This window comes from Dermochelys coriacea, chromosome 13 (assembly GCF_009764565.3).
Source record: "Dermochelys coriacea isolate rDerCor1 chromosome 13, rDerCor1.pri.v4, whole genome shotgun sequence".
Taxonomy (NCBI): Eukaryota; Metazoa; Chordata; order Testudines; family Dermochelyidae; genus Dermochelys; species Dermochelys coriacea.
Genome location: NC_050080.1, coordinates 1,859,184 through 1,872,887, shown reverse-complemented (window position 1 = coordinate 1,872,887; position 13,704 = coordinate 1,859,184). Strand labels below are relative to the sequence as shown.

General features: G+C 45.3%; 1 protein-coding gene across 1 annotated transcript in view; it reads left to right on the top strand.

Annotated features, from left to right (window-relative positions):
* Positions 1 to 6,134, top strand: part of LOC119841559 — a 29,473-nt gene extending 23,339 nt beyond the window's left edge. The window contains exons 13-16 of the mRNA XM_038369047.2: positions 545 to 612; positions 811 to 853; positions 2,351 to 2,414; positions 4,647 to 6,134. Coding sequence (XP_038224975.1) covers positions 545 to 612; positions 811 to 853; positions 2,351 to 2,414; positions 4,647 to 4,855 — 384 coding nt within the window. The 3' untranslated portion in view covers positions 4,856 to 6,134. The remainder of the gene's footprint in view (positions 1 to 544; positions 613 to 810; positions 854 to 2,350; positions 2,415 to 4,646) is intronic.
* The last annotated feature ends 7,570 nt before the right edge of the window (positions 6,135 to 13,704 follow it).

Here is a 13,704-nt window from a genome sequence, read left to right as displayed (position 1 = left end):
GTTGTGGCTGGGAGCCCTTGGGCCTTTAAATCACCCCTGGAGCTACCAGCTGCAGAGGCAGCTGGGAGCTCAGGAGCAATTTAAAGGGCCCTGGGCTCCTGCCGCCGCTACTGCAGCTGAGCTCCAGGCCCTTTAAATCACCTCCGGAGCCCTGCTGCTGCTACCCCAGGGGCTCCGGCAGCGGGGCTCTGGTGGCGCTTTAAAGGGCCTGGGGCTCCAGCCGCTACGGGGAGCCCCAGGGCTCCAGCAGTGGGGCTCGGGTGGCTCTTTAAAGGTCTCGGGGCTCCGGCCGCTGCGGGGAGCCCAGGGCCCTTTAAAGCACCAGCCTGGGGAAGCCGGTCCGGTCCGGCACGGCGTACTGGCTCTTGCCAGTACACCGTACCGGCTTACTTTCACCTCTGATTGTTGGTTTCCTTTCTCTAAGTAACTTAACCCAAGCAGAGTGGAAGTGTCTCTGCTGTATTCTGCAGCTGATGGTCTGTTCTCAGAGCTCAGGTGCTGACACTCAGATCAGCTGATTCGATGCCTCATTTCCTCCTTGCAGGAACTCGGCTTGGCTGCCACTCTTCAGCTGGTTGAAGGGAAGGTTCAATTCACTGCATCCCTGGACAGGTATCAAGTCTTCCAAGTATTTTATCCAGAATGGGTTAATCTTAAACAATAGGAACCTGAGCAGAAGTGATGGGCAATGAAGAGAGCAATGTGGCTCCCTTACCACCTGGATTTTAGGTTTTTAGATATTTGGGGACCTAAACTATGGGCTAATGATTTTGTGATTGGTAAGTCCAAGCTGGTTTCTTTTTTCCACAGATTGCATTTCAAGCTTCTTTCCTCAGCCGTGGGCCCCGTCAAGGTAAGTCCTTGCTTGTATTAATGTCTGTGGTATGCTAGGAAGCAGAAATAAACATTTGTTAGAAATAGGAGCCTAATTCTCCACAGCTCCTTTACATCATTCCAGCAGGATACCGGTCCCTGGGGGAATGCCAGAATACGTGGCGGCTGCTCATAGCTCAGAGATGGGGACAGCGCTCTATTGTAAAAAGAAAAGGAGTACTTGTGGCACCTTAGAGACTAACAAATTTATTAGAGCATAAGCTTTCGTGAGCTACAGCTCACTTCATCGGATGAGTATAGGGCATGGTGGAGCAAGGAAGAAGGCACGGCTAGGGTTCTCTGTGCTCCAGTTATTCTCTGCCACCCATGGCCCCAGGGGCCTGTATATATGGCTCAGTGAACTCTGTTCTTACCAAACTTTATTATTGTTGCCTTAAATGAAGATTTTTGTTAGAAGGTGGTGGGGAGTAACCACCCACTGCAGGTTTCTTACATAGTCTTGTACCATTTTATTTTGCTCAGAAGACCCGTGTTTTGCTATTCCAGCTACCTAGTGGGGCAGCTTGGCATTTTTGCATCCAGAACAAGAGGCTTTAAATGATTTTATGAAAGCTCTGACTGGAATTTTGAATCGTCGTATCAGTTTTTCTCTGTCTGATGGGAAATAGCACTGCATAAGTGTGCCTGGGCTCTGTGGCTTTGAGGGCAGAAAGTGCCCTTTGGAAGGGAAAGGAAGAGGCCCTGGCTGGGGAGGATGGGCATTAGAATACTGGACAAGACATTGCTGCTCCCACTCATCAAACAATTCTTTCTCCTTTGAAAAATGTACAAACCCAGCATGGCTTTGGTCAATGGATCACTGTGTCCTGGCATTTTATACTGCTGCCTGTCACCATAGCATCTGAGCACCTTTCATGTAAAATTAATAGCAATAGCAAAGTCTCTACGGGACTTCCTGGAGTCACTGGCACTTCTTCCTTTTTGGGGTAAAAGACTCTGCTGGGGGTAGGTGTTTTGGGAGGTGTGTGGGTAGAAGAGGGGGATCAATGCTGAGTGTGTCATTCTGCTGTGAGTATCATTCTGGATTAGCTTCATCTCTGGAAACGTATTCCACAAGTGGAACTCCTTGACCCAGTCTCTGTCCCCAGCTCTCACATGCTTTGACCTCAGCTTTGTGATCTCCATTGTCCTAGTGGGGTGCAAATGTCTTTGTGGTTCATAGATGGAAATTTGGTCTGTAACAGAGCTGGGGTTTGATCTGTTAGTTGCTTTGAAGGTTAGGACTGAGGACTTAAGCTGGCATCTGAAACTGATTGGGAGCCAGTAGAGGGACAGGAGCATGGGTCTGAAGTGCTCACAGAAGCTTAAATGGATCTGTTAACTGCACTTCTAGAAAACAAATATATTGATGTTCTTCCAGGCCCAGCTGAAATCCAGTTGCTACGAGATCATTTGGGTGACATCTGTTGAAATTTCATGTTGTTGATGCACTTACTAAGTCATCTCTGTGTTTCAGATTGTACGTCTTCATGTGCCCCTGAGAGCTTTCATCCAGAAAATTATACTAAAGGAGATCAACTGTAAGTCCGGTTAGACGTTTTCTTCAGTGATTTCTTGTCTGCCAAGTACATAGTCTACATCTCTGTGTGCGGTGGTTAAGTGATCACAAATACTCATGCATTAATTCGCAAAAGGTACTCCCTGTCTTCCTAAGGTAGGTAGGTAGGACACATGCTGCTGCCTTCATTAAATGGTGACTGTAAGAAAAGGATTTATGAAACGGAGACTGTTTTTTAAAAAAGGGCATTTATGGGAGTGAAATTCCCTTCTCACTTGCCCACCGTCTTGGGAATTCCCTTTTACAGAGAAAGAGAGAGCCCAAAATCACACAGGAAAGCCACTTGAGAAATGTAAAGGCTCCTGCAATCTGCTTACTGAAATTCTCTCTAAAGCTTTCCTCTCCCAGACGGCTTCCTCCGACGAACAGAAGCCCAAGCACTAAAATAGTAATGAAGCTGCGGCATAATGGGCTGCTTACTGCATCCGTACATGAATTCTGGACTCTGTCCCCTCCCCACCTCCATAGGTCCTGCCTTGACCGTCTCTTTAACATGACCACTAGTTATGTTTTATCTTTTAGCTGCAAGCTCTTGGGGCGGGGAGTATCACTTACGACATTTGTACACTGCCTGGCACCTGGTTGTGTCCTTTGGGCGCTTCTGCAGTATAAATATTTAATAATGGGGTGTGTATAGTACCAAACACTGAGGCCCAAACTTTCCAAAGTTTTCTTTGGCACATGCCTGATTTCTATTTGTGTAAGACCAGATGCGTGCACCAAATCAGGAACACACATGAGTGCCCTTTTAATTTGGGCCTAGAAGCTGGTTCTTCAAACCACGTCTTGATCTGCCTCCTTCTAAGGATGGGTGTGGTTTTTACAAGGTTTTTTGTCCTCGAAACTAGTTTGAGTTTGCAAACTGTATACGTGTTCACTAACCGCCCTGGGAACACCCTGCAGTTATATATCCTGGTACGTTCACTCATTACAAAACCCGAGTTAGAGTGTTCATGATAAGTAACCTCTCTGATTTTGTGCCTTTGAGAGGCAGCCTTCTTATTTGCCTCTGGGCAGTGGATCTCTAGGTGCTTCCAGAGAGCCATAATCCCTGTACAAACACTGGACCACTGCTCGCCTGTTCCTTGTGCTAGGCAGCAGATTGCTTGCTGCCCAGATCTGCTGCAGTAGCAGCAGTGAAGTGGTCCCACAGCAGAGATGCAAAGCCATGTCCCAAATTGCCTGGTTTTGAAGAAAGCCCATGGGAGCAAGTGGAAAAGATGTGCTGGGTTTTTCTTGTGGCTCACTTGTCACACTTAGGTTCCAATCAACCCAGTGTGCAAGAGAGGGATGGACAAAGTCCCCTTGCCTAGTTCATTAAGGTGGAGATGGGCTAAAGCCACACCCTGGCACCTGGGTCTGGATGTCAAACAACTGAGACTGGGGGTTGTTCAGATGCCGTGTTGGGGTCTGACTGGGCCCATTTGCAGAAACAGAGTTCATGTTTCACTGAGAAGCTGTGAAAAAGGGCAGGATGGGAAAAAACGAGAAAATAGGGTGAAAAATGGAGCCCATCAGGGAGGTAGAAAAACTAAACTGAAAACCCAGGTACAGTGTCTAAATACATGTCCTGGCTGGAGGCCACACGTCCGCGTTCCCTGGATGGAAGGCACTCAGCTGTATCAGCCTAGCTTCCTTTCTACCATGGAGTTGGGTTCTTCTCTCCCTAACACAGAGCCGAAGGTATCCTTCAACTAGAATACCAAAATCTCTGACCCACCTTAGTGTTGTATGGGTTTGATTTAAATGACAGGGCAAATGTGATTGATCTCTGGGCTCCTGATCCTGCAAGCTCTCTGCCCACCTGGATCTCCCAGTGAAGCCAGCACAGGGAGACTCGTAGGATGAAGCCCAAATTCACTTTGAGAACCCCATAAGCCCAAAGGAAAATGGTTTTCCAGGAGTTCACCCTGCTCATAGCATGGACAGTCACCAATCTGATCTGAGTGAGAACCAAGCAAAGGGTGCATTTCTCTTGTCTAACATTATCTATAGCACTGTAAATGCATATGGCTCCTGCAAACTTGAAAGACCTGTTCCATGCACCATAAAGCTTCGCTAATCACTCCCACCCAACTGTTATATTGTCTCCCAGTGCTCAATGCTATGATGATTAAACTTGGCAGATACGTGAAATTCTGCATCTGGCTCCTTGCAGGCTGAGAGTGCTGAGATGTGTGTGTGTTTGTTTCAGTTTATCTCCACTTAGGAAAAATCCCAATATTTAGAGCACCAGGATTGAAGCCCAGCATTGCCCATTGCCACCCTTCTAAGGTAAGACTTCTGAGAGGTGTGAAATCTGTTCCTTCGGCACCATGTCACTGCCCCTTGATACTCTGCAGCATCTGCAATGGGGAGGTTTCTTTAAAAAAAAAAATTAGGTTACAAAAAATGTACACTTGAAGATTTGCAGCTCTCATATCTTTTAGGAAGCCATCTCCTGCCCCTAAGCAATAGCTAACCCTGGGCATTTTTGCAATTCCCAAATGATTCCACATGCCAGTCTAGCTCTTATTGTCCATAGAGATATACTACAACATTGTAACAGCCATATTTTAAAGGGATCTCCACCCAGCCAGCTTTGCATGTACAGTGCATTTTACCTGCTGGTTTCAGCGTGAAAATGCAAGCAAGAGACTTTTCAACCATCTGCTTTGTATGTGAAATCTACCACTTGCTTGTGGCTCTGACAGAGAACAGAAAATTGCATGCCTGGAAACCACATCTTGGAAATGCTGATTTCCTGACTGGCCATAACACCCATGAACATGCAGGGTAATCTCTTAGAAGGCATGTTAGCTGGTTGTGTCATAATGTAGTCTTACACACAGGCTACTAAATGAGCACCTAATGTGACTTCAAAGGTGCTAGCTTGCATTGATATGGGTATTAAGAGGACTCTTCAATTGTATTAAGCTAACACAAGTGAAAAAATCAATCCCTTTGCCTGAGTAGACATGGCTTGGTGACTGCTGCATTTCCTTTAAAAGCTGCAGTATTAACTACAAATTCAGTTTTGTAAAGTGCTTTGGAATTCCAGGACTGTGAAGGGTGCATACTTGGTAAAAATAAAATTTTATTCTCCTTCTTAAAAGTCTTAATAAAAATCACTGAATTCTAAACTCTCTCAAATTGCTTTGTTTCCAATAGTCACATCTGACTCTAATCAGATTAAATGTTTCCAACTATCTCACCACATTGCTCTGATACTAAATCCATTACTGTGCAACCCACTTCATTGAACAGCTGGGAATGAATTTACTGGGTGAAAGAATCCATCCTTTGGAAATGAGCTGAGAATTTCTCCTTTGTTGTTCTAGCACTGTCTTGTTTGCCATAACAAACTCCATAAAGGGTGATGTACCAGGCGAGTGTGGTGCTGACTCACCTCTGACACTGAGGAGAGAGGAAGAAACAGTGGCACAAATGAGGAGGTTTAATTCATGGGGTTTTTTTTCCAAAATTTTGATTCAAGCTTTTTACTCTGGGGGAAAAATTGCCACATCTGCTATGGAATTTCAGTTGAAGAACTGCAGTAGATCTGATAGTCTCCTTGTTACTTTTCAATACTATTGGATTTGCTATTTTTCAAATCAAATCTGTCTTGAGCGATGAGTTTCAGGGAGGGTTTGGGACATTGTGGTTATTGTTATATTACTTTCCTTTGGTTACTGTGTTAATAAATCATTCTACTTAGCCTGTGTGCTGTGTTCATTTCACCCCACTGCAGGATTCATAGAATCACAGAATATCAGGGTTGGAAGGGACCTCAGGAGGTCATCTAATCCAACCTCCTGCTCAAAGCAGGACCAATCCCCAATTTTTGCCCCAGATCCCTAAATGGCCCCCTCAAGGATTGAACTCACAACCCTTGGTTTAGTAGGCCAATGCTCAAACCACTGAGCAATCCCTCCCCCCTATTTGATTATTCATACTGCTCCCTACCCCCACATAAGATTTGTGTATTAGTAATGTGATGGACTGAGACCAGAAGGATAAAAGAGTATTTTTTTAAATGAATAATTAAACTGTTTATTCAGTCATTCTTGCACTTTACAGCTGGAATTCTGGGAACTCAAAAATAACATCTTTGCCAGTGAGCTTCTTGTAGACACCTGAAAATGTTTCCACCTTGTGTTCAATATTATTCTGTTGTGCTTTCTCCAAATGGACCTTTATGAATCTGCTGCCGTCTAGTTTCACGCGGATTCTCTTGCCCACAAGTTTCTCTAGGGAAGACCAGATCTTAGAGAATGGCATCGTGCACTGCAGTAAGTGTACGGCTCCTGGGACACTTTTGCTTGTAGTGAAAGGCAGGTATATCAGCCTCAAAATGAGCAGGTCCCTATTCCCTGGATAGCCAAACAAAGGCTACTCCAGGCCAATCAAGACACCTGATGCCAATTAACCAGTTAAGGTCGTTAGGCTAATGTTGGCACCTGAGTCCAATTAACTGGCAAAGGGTTGGTAAGGCTGTTAGGCTAATGGAGACAGCGGGGACCAATTAAAGTCTCACTCATACTGCTTAAAAGCTCTCCTTTCCCATTCTCTTGGGAGAGCGCAGGTGAAAGGAGCTAGAGGAGAGGAAGCGTTGCTGAATCCTGAGGTAAGGGTGAAACTGGGAAAAGGGGACCATGGGGAAGTGGCCCAGGGAATCAAAGCAGCGTCAGTGGTGAAGGGAAAGCCGCCAACAGCTGCTACCGTTAGGGTCCCTGGGCTGGAACCCAGAGTAGAGGGTGGGCCTGGGTTCTCCCCCTCCCCCATACTCTGCAGAGATCCCCTTGAGAGGGGAAGCAGGACTGAATCCAGGCAGGAGGCTGAACTGCGCCCACTGAGCTCTATGGAGCAACAGAGACTGCAGGGTATTCCCCCTTCCCATCTCCCATACTTGCCTGTGATGAAAGTAACTCAATAGGCTGTGACGCTTACCGCTACAGCGAGAAAGGGAGGTCATATTGGGGTCTTACCGAGTTTCTGAGGCCACTGAATCCTCCCAGAAGCGCGGGACCCACCAATACAGGCTTGGAACTTTGTCACAGTAATTAATTCCATCTGCTGGCCTTTGTTGTCCAGGACATATAGGTTGTACATATATACACACACACGACATTAATAGTTATGTGCATGGTATTAATATTTGATTTATGTGTGTGTGTTGGGTGATCATGCTAAATTGTATTCTTATTCTTGCTCATTTATGCTAAGGCATATGTCCCACAATGCTCTGGGACAAGTATGGTTTAGCACTTGGCCTAGGCAAATACACAAACTATCCAAAGCTAGCTGGACAAATGTTCTAAACAAAGGAGCAATGCAGAGCGAGGAAATCATGGAAGCTGTATGAATGCTTTGCATTAGGGAGTATCTTCATGCCCCGTAACATTTGGAATTTAATATTCAAAATGAAAGATGGGAAAGTACAGGAGGCACCAGAAACAAAGCTGGCTAGTTACACTTAAACTTGGTGTGTGAGCAGGGCTCTGCAGCTTGTGAACAGCCACGCTGTAAAAGATTGCTATTTTAAGGAGGCATTTGGGTGAACTGAACCTTCTGGGTGAACTGAAAATGCTGCCAGAGACTTTTTGCTTCTGGGAAGGATTGGTGAGGTATTGACTCTTTCCTGTACAGTATTGCCTTGTCTTTAGACAATACATTTGGTTGAGCTTGATTATCTAGTTTATTGAACAGTCTTAATATTGAACCGCAGGCATAGTCAATTAGTTGGCTGCTATACCTTTTAATATCCTCATGGAAACCAGATGTTAGAAATGAAAAGTTCTGGTAGGTCATCTGATCTATTGCTTCCTGGATTACGCTTTCTAGTGCTTTGTCCAATCTAGTCTGAAAGGTAATCTGCAAGGGAGGAGGAAAAGAGAGTTGGGCCCTTTATTGCTTCCTTATGACGTACTTAAAAATAAACAACTTGAAAATGTTTTCCCGCTTGTTCTTTTCCTTGGACATAACAGCATCACTTCTCGTTTGAGAACTTCTTGGAGGATTCAGGAAGTATGTAATGGGAGTTCTCTTAATTGAAGAGGTGGGAGAGGTGGAATCCAAAATGTTTTAGTTAAATAGTTATTAACCAATACATACAATTTTAAATAATCTGGAAAAAAAAATAATTGCCCTCTCATTTAATCAGATTTCACTTCTTTATTACTTGAGTCATGCACAGTGTCTTCCAGGGTAGAGAAGCCACCTTCCTTGGAAGCTGTTCCATACCGTAAAGTGACCTCACGGTAAGGAACTCTTCTCATTCAAAGAAAAAACATTACACTGGGCCAGAATGCATCCCCCTCAGTCCTTCCTCAGACAAAGCCCCCATTGAAACTCCTCTGGACTTCAGTGACAACTTTTCCTCACTCAGAACATCAAGGTTTGCCTGTTTTTATAGGAGGGCAAATTCTACTTGTCTGTAAACATCAGAGTGGTCTAGAATTCACAGAACAGTAGTTGGCTGTTACAGCCGTTCATGTGGCAGGAAATGGTCTGACGGTAAAAACAGCCTCACTTCTGCCCAGAGCAAGTCCCAGGTTCACTCTAGCATCTTAGAAGTAAAACAAACATTTGCCTCCACTCACAAGGAAAAGCTTTCAGACTGGAGCCCCCCTTTTTACTGGCTTTTCCTGGTCTGATTGCACTGCGACTGCATCTCTGAGATTTGTATGACAATCTGCATAGCACCAGATCAGCTCTCCAGTGGCAGCAAAGATTGCAATGCTGGGGTGGATGGGCTGCTGCTGGCCTTTTCACCATGTCCTCTAGACCTGCAGAAGTGGTTTCAGGCTGTCTGAGAGGGATGTGCTAAACAAACAGCAATAAACAGAGACTAAAAAAAGATTCAGTATTGGTATAAAATAGAGCTGTTTGACCATTTCCATTGATATATAGGCAGTGTTATAGCTGCATCGGTTCCAGGATATTAGAAACAAGATGGGTGTGGGAATATTTTCCATAGGATCAACTTCTGTTGGTGAGAAAGACAAGCTCCTGAAGAGATGAGCTCTGTGTAGCTCGAACACGTGTCTCTCTCACTGACAGAAGTTGGTCCAATAAAAGATATTGCCTCCCCCACCTTGTTGCTCTAATTTTCCATTTTTCAGAGTAGCAGCCGTGTTAGTCTGTATTCGCAAAATTAAAAGGAGTACTTGTGGCACCTTAGAGACTAACAAATTTATTAGAGCATAAGCTTTCATGAGCTACAGCTCACTTCATCAGATGCATCCGATGAAGTGAGCTGTCGCTCACGAAAGCTTATGCTCTAATAAATTTGTTAGTCTCTAAGGTGCCACAAGTACTCCTTTTAATTTTCCATTGAAACACTTTTTCAGCAGTAAATGGTTTCTTGATGAAATAGAAACTTTCGTTAAAAAAATCCACTTTCTTAAATAAAATCCAGGTTTTAGCTGAAAACTCCCAAACCAATTTTTGGAAAATGTCTCAGAAAAAAAAATGTTCAGTATGTGTGGAATTCCTGAGCCACTCTGGTATAAAACACAAGTCTGCAACCTTCCAGGACACTAGTTCTTGCAATGTACGTATTTCACTTCATGGGATCGAAGTCATATAATTGCATGGATCAGAACCTATTCAGATGGTGATAAAGGGCTAAGGTAAAACCCAGCCTCCATGAGGGAAAATCCCAGCTTGTGTGCTCATGCTGTTGGTCACATATGGCAGCTACATTGCTGCCTTCCAAGGAGCCAGCGGTCTCCCTTCACCTCTGATGACGTGTCTGAGATATTGACTGTTCAACGTGCACACAGTTTAAATTGCACCAGTGGTGAAAATGCATCCTAACCCTAATCTTGCCAGAGCTCTGTCAAGCAGGGCTGTGTGAGTCCCTACACCTGAGTTGGAAAATACTGTGGTTCTGTAGGGCTGGGGCACTCTGCTGTTTGGGGTGGCTTGGAGGATCTAATAGGGCAGGAGCTGTGAACTATCCTGGACAGCAGCAATGTCATCAAATTTGGCAAAGAAAGAGCCAAGATTCCCACTTCTCCCACTATTCTGTGTGACGCGTGCGTTGTACGAACTCATAGCAATTGTTTTATTTTTCAGTGCAGCCTGCTACAGAGGAAACCTGCACAACTGTGCTCTCACAGGGAGAACCGTATCTTTGTTCATTCTTGTTTTGGTCTCTTCTGTGTCGTTCAGATGGAAGCATGGGGCTGCTTTTTGTGTATGACATGAGATAGTGGTTGTGAGATGCAGCACGCCTAGGGTGCAGAGAGCACAATAACAGGTGAATGGGAGTGTTCAGACAATGGGTAGCAGGTGTATCCAACAGCTGGGAGCCTGAGCATAAGGGAGACAAGCCCCACGTGGTTTTGAGCCCACCTGAAGGTGTAATACTGGAGGTGCTGGGGCTGAGCCAGGCAGTATTTGCAATGGAAGCTCTAGTAATGCAGCTAGGTCAGCTTGGGACAGGTGAGCCACTGAGTGACAGTAAATTGGCTGAACAGAATCCTATTGTGTGCTACGGAACTTGGGTGTTGGACTCTAGAAATCCGTGATACTCAGAGTCCCAGCCGTCTGCATGTAGGGAGCTGATTTGGACCTGGGTGTCTATCGCTTCAAGGCCTGGGTGTCTATCACCTGCATCTTGTAAAATTGGCATGCTCAGGGACAAGCAGCAGTCTTCATTAGGCCGCAGTGGCATTTGTAGGTATCAGACTAGGAAGAGCCTGGAGGTTCTTTCCTTTTCCCTGTGGAGACTTTTTGTTGAGCTTCCCTGGGTTTCTCTCACCATCTGAACTGGGCAAGACCTGGTGACAGGAACCCAGCTCAAACTGGTGTACAGCAGACTTATGTGGCAACTGAGTTTGATGTTTCACGGAAAATTCTGCAATGTAAAAATCCTTCTTTAATTTCGAACCACACAGAAAGAAAAACAAGAAATTTGCAATGAAATGAAACCCCTCCTCCAGCGTTTTGGGATTTAAATGTTACCTTTACATAAAAACACTTTTTTTGTTCTGATTTCACCCTTTTAAAACAGATCTTACTGTTTTTATACATAAAACAATGACTTTCATTTTGAAAGTTATTTTTAAATGAAAATGTTTGAAAAATGTTGAAATGGGACATTTTGATATTATCAGAACACTTCATTTTGTTTTTTCGAAATGAAATTTTGGTCCAATTGACACTTTTAAAATACTTTTTGTGTCTTGAATTTGGCATTTTTGGCATCTTCAATGGGAAGAGCTGTAAGAGTCGCTGAGTTTCCCTGCCTCTCTGTGGAAAGCACAGTTGTTTTGGAAAGGCAGGGAGAAGATTTTCAGCCGTTGACGTGACTGGGATTTGGGGCCAGGCAGAAGACACTAATTTACCCCAATTAGAGAATTTGGGCAGTGGTTTAGGATGCTGAGTTTAATAGCCTTGCTCCTAACTTGGTAACTGGAAAATATCCAGTGTGGATGCACTGGCCCGTCTATAGTGTAAAAGAGGTGCCTGGAGTATTGTAAAATGAAGCATCCGAGCGTATGTCATAAGAACCTTCTCCTCTTCCTCCAGGAGCAGAGCGGAGAATGTGGGGGTGAAGCTGAGCCTGCACAAGGGTGTTGGGCAGCGATCTCGCTCTGGATCTATTCTGCCTTTAGATATGTGCGTGCAGCTTCCATTGACTTCTGTAGGACTTGCAGATGTCTGAGGTCAGACATTGCTCTGGGGCTCTGCATTCCCTGATACCTGCTCATTAAGAGCCTGCTTTTCTTTGGCCAACAGAGGCTTATGTAAGGTCCTTAGGAGGCATCCTACAGCCAGAAGGCAACTGCTCCTGACCTCAGTCTACTGAGCTGCAGAGCTCTGCACTAGAGACCCAAGCCTGTTGCATAACAGTCCCAACCCTATGCTCGTATGTTAACTTGAAACCTATTCTAGAAGTTCTTTAAGGTTTTAAGGGCTCCAATAATTATCCAGGGAGTGGGTAACCCCTTCCCCCCAACTCATGGGATTCGTCCTTCTCAGGGGATATTTGGGTTTGTAGCACACCTTGTATTTTTCTCTTTCTTAGGCAAGTTTCAGGTATAGAAGGCCTGCCCGTTCCACACTGGGGGAGACAGAGGGGAAGGAGAACACGGACACAGTGGCCAGATACAGAGAACTCTCCCACTGAGCAAAAAAACCCCGACTCTGGTAAAACAAGGGGCCACATCCTCAGCTAGTGTGAATCAGGGAAGCTTCAGAGAAGTCGGTGGAGCTATGGGCATTTCCATTGCGGTTCAGTCACTAAATCTTCCCTCAGAGCTTGCGGCCGATACCTTTCTACTGCCAGGGCAGGAAACGTAGCTTTGATGAGAGATGCACAGAGGTGCGGCAAACCCTCCGCTGGCATAAATTGTCATTGCTCAGTGGAGGACCTGTGGAGGCTCTGCCCTATGAGTGCGGGGGGAGGGAAGGCGTGTGAGCATACACGTACATAGTCTAGTTTTATAACATGATTTAAAAAAAATTCAGATACAAGTTCTAATATGCACCCATCACTTCTCCCTTGCTGTCGAGGTTCATTGTTGTAGCTTTGCTTTGAAGGGTCTGTTGCCCCTAGTTAATGCTCAGGTAGAGCTACAGCTCATTCTCCCCCACCCCACCCCTCTGGACAGTGTTGATTTCTGCACTTTCCATCTCTGCATTTCCTCAGACTTGCAGGTTGCGCTGTGGGGATCGGGGGGTCTGGCTGATTGTTGACTGATTGTTCTTTCAGCAGCTATCAGAAGGGAAGATGTTCAAGTTTCTGGCAATTGTCCTCTTCTGTGGCCTGCTGATCCCATCTCAGGGAATGGATGCAGGGGCCTTCTCTGCTGTCAGTCCTCGAGCATTTCAAAACGGTAAGTAAACCCCTTGGACTGCCTGCATGCTGCCAACTGAGTGTGAATGGAGGTCTCTTCCTTTGAACCTTGAAAGCCCTTTTGTGCTTTAATTGTAACTACTTTTCATCACTCTGGTTTCTGCCCTGCAGTGATCCGTCTCAATGGAGACTCACTTGGCTTGTTGGGTTCTGACAGACGGGCTTGCGGAAGTTTTCTTTCCCAGTTATCGCAAGGATGCTGGGCACAGGCTTTTCCAAAATCGTGGGCAGACTATTCAACTCCCAAGCCTAGTGAAGAGAGAAGGCCCTGTTTTAGCTCAGCAAGTGCTAGAGGGTTGTCAGTGTTCTCAGATTGCAGGAGTATCATGAAAAGGCTGGTGTGTAGACTCTGGTGTGAACTGCAATATGAGATGGGTCTAAATCCAGGCCAGAATGACCTGAA